Here is a 1,037-nt window from a genome sequence, read left to right as displayed (position 1 = left end):
GGGGAGGGGGCAGCACCCCAGGCTGGCAGGAGGGTCCTGCAGCTGAAGACCCAACTGGCCACCCTGACCAGTGCCCTGTCCACTGTCACGCAGGAGAAGTCCCGCATGGAGGCCTCCTACCAGGCAGACAGGAGGAAGATGAGGCAGGAGCTGGAGGAGGGGGGGAGGAAGGCGGAGGAGGAGGCGGGGAGGCTGGGAGAGGAGCTGAGCTCCCTGCAGGAGCAGCTGGCAGAGACCAAGGCCAGGCTCATCACCCAGCAGCACGACAGGGCCCAGGAGCAGGGGGACCATGCCCTGATGCTGAGGGAGCTGCAGAAGCTGCTGCAGAGCGAGAGGAACTCGAGGCAGGAGGCAGAGCTGAAGCTGGAGGAGACCAGGGAGGTGCTGGCCGGGAGGGCCACCGCGGCCGAGCGAGCCCAGGGCTACGAGCTGCAGGTCAGGCAGCTGAGCCAGGAGGTGGAAGAGCTGAAGAAGGAGCTGCAGGCTGTGCAGGAGGAGAACAGGCCAGACCCCCGGGTGCAGGACCTGCAGGAGGAGATGGCCAGCCTGAGGAACCACTTCCAAGTGCAGCTGCTGCAGGAGATGAGGAAGGTGATTCCCTGCCCGGGTCCTGGAGTAGCTGGTGCTGTGGGGTCTGTTGGTGGGGCCTGGGGCAGGTTTGGAGGGCAGAGGGGCACAGATTCCCAGTCCCACAAAGTCCAAGGGGTTTAAAATAAATCAGAGCATGAAGGGAGGGATGGGATCCTAGTCCTGCTGGTTGGGATACGGGGTACAAGCCACATCAGTCAGGGGGTGGTGAACACCAGGTTTGGGAGCAACCTCTGAGCTGATCACACAGTGGGTGTCCCCCCCACAGTGACACTGGGTTCTGAACAGGTTCATGGCTTAAAACTGGGAGAGGGGAGATTGAGGCTGGACATGAGGGGGAAATTCTGGGCTGTGAGGGTAGCAGGAGGAACTGTGGGAGGGTTTGGAGGAATCGTGGGAGGGTTTTGGGGAGTCATGGGGGGGTTTGGGGGAATCTTGGGGGGGTTTGG

General features: G+C 62.7%; 1 protein-coding gene across 1 annotated transcript in view; it reads left to right on the top strand.

The window, feature by feature from the left end:
• Positions 1 to 15: 15 nt before the first annotated feature.
• The window catches only part of GCC1 (GRIP and coiled-coil domain containing 1), a gene marked incomplete at its 5' end in the record, with an annotated part of 2,852 nt that continues 1,830 nt past the window's right edge, over positions 16 to 1,037 (top strand). Inside the window, one exon of the mRNA XM_010001490.1 lies at positions 16 to 591. Within this exon, the coding sequence (XP_009999792.1) occupies positions 16 to 591 (576 nt within the window). The remainder of the gene's footprint in view (positions 592 to 1,037) is intronic.

Source organism: Chaetura pelagica, unplaced genomic scaffold (genome assembly GCF_000747805.2).
Source record: "Chaetura pelagica isolate M959 unplaced genomic scaffold, ChaPel_1.0 scaffold687, whole genome shotgun sequence".
NCBI lineage: Eukaryota > Metazoa > Chordata > Aves > Apodiformes > Apodidae > Chaetura > Chaetura pelagica.
The sequence above is the reverse complement of the archived record's forward strand: the minus strand, read 5'-3'. Positions and strand labels throughout refer to the sequence as shown.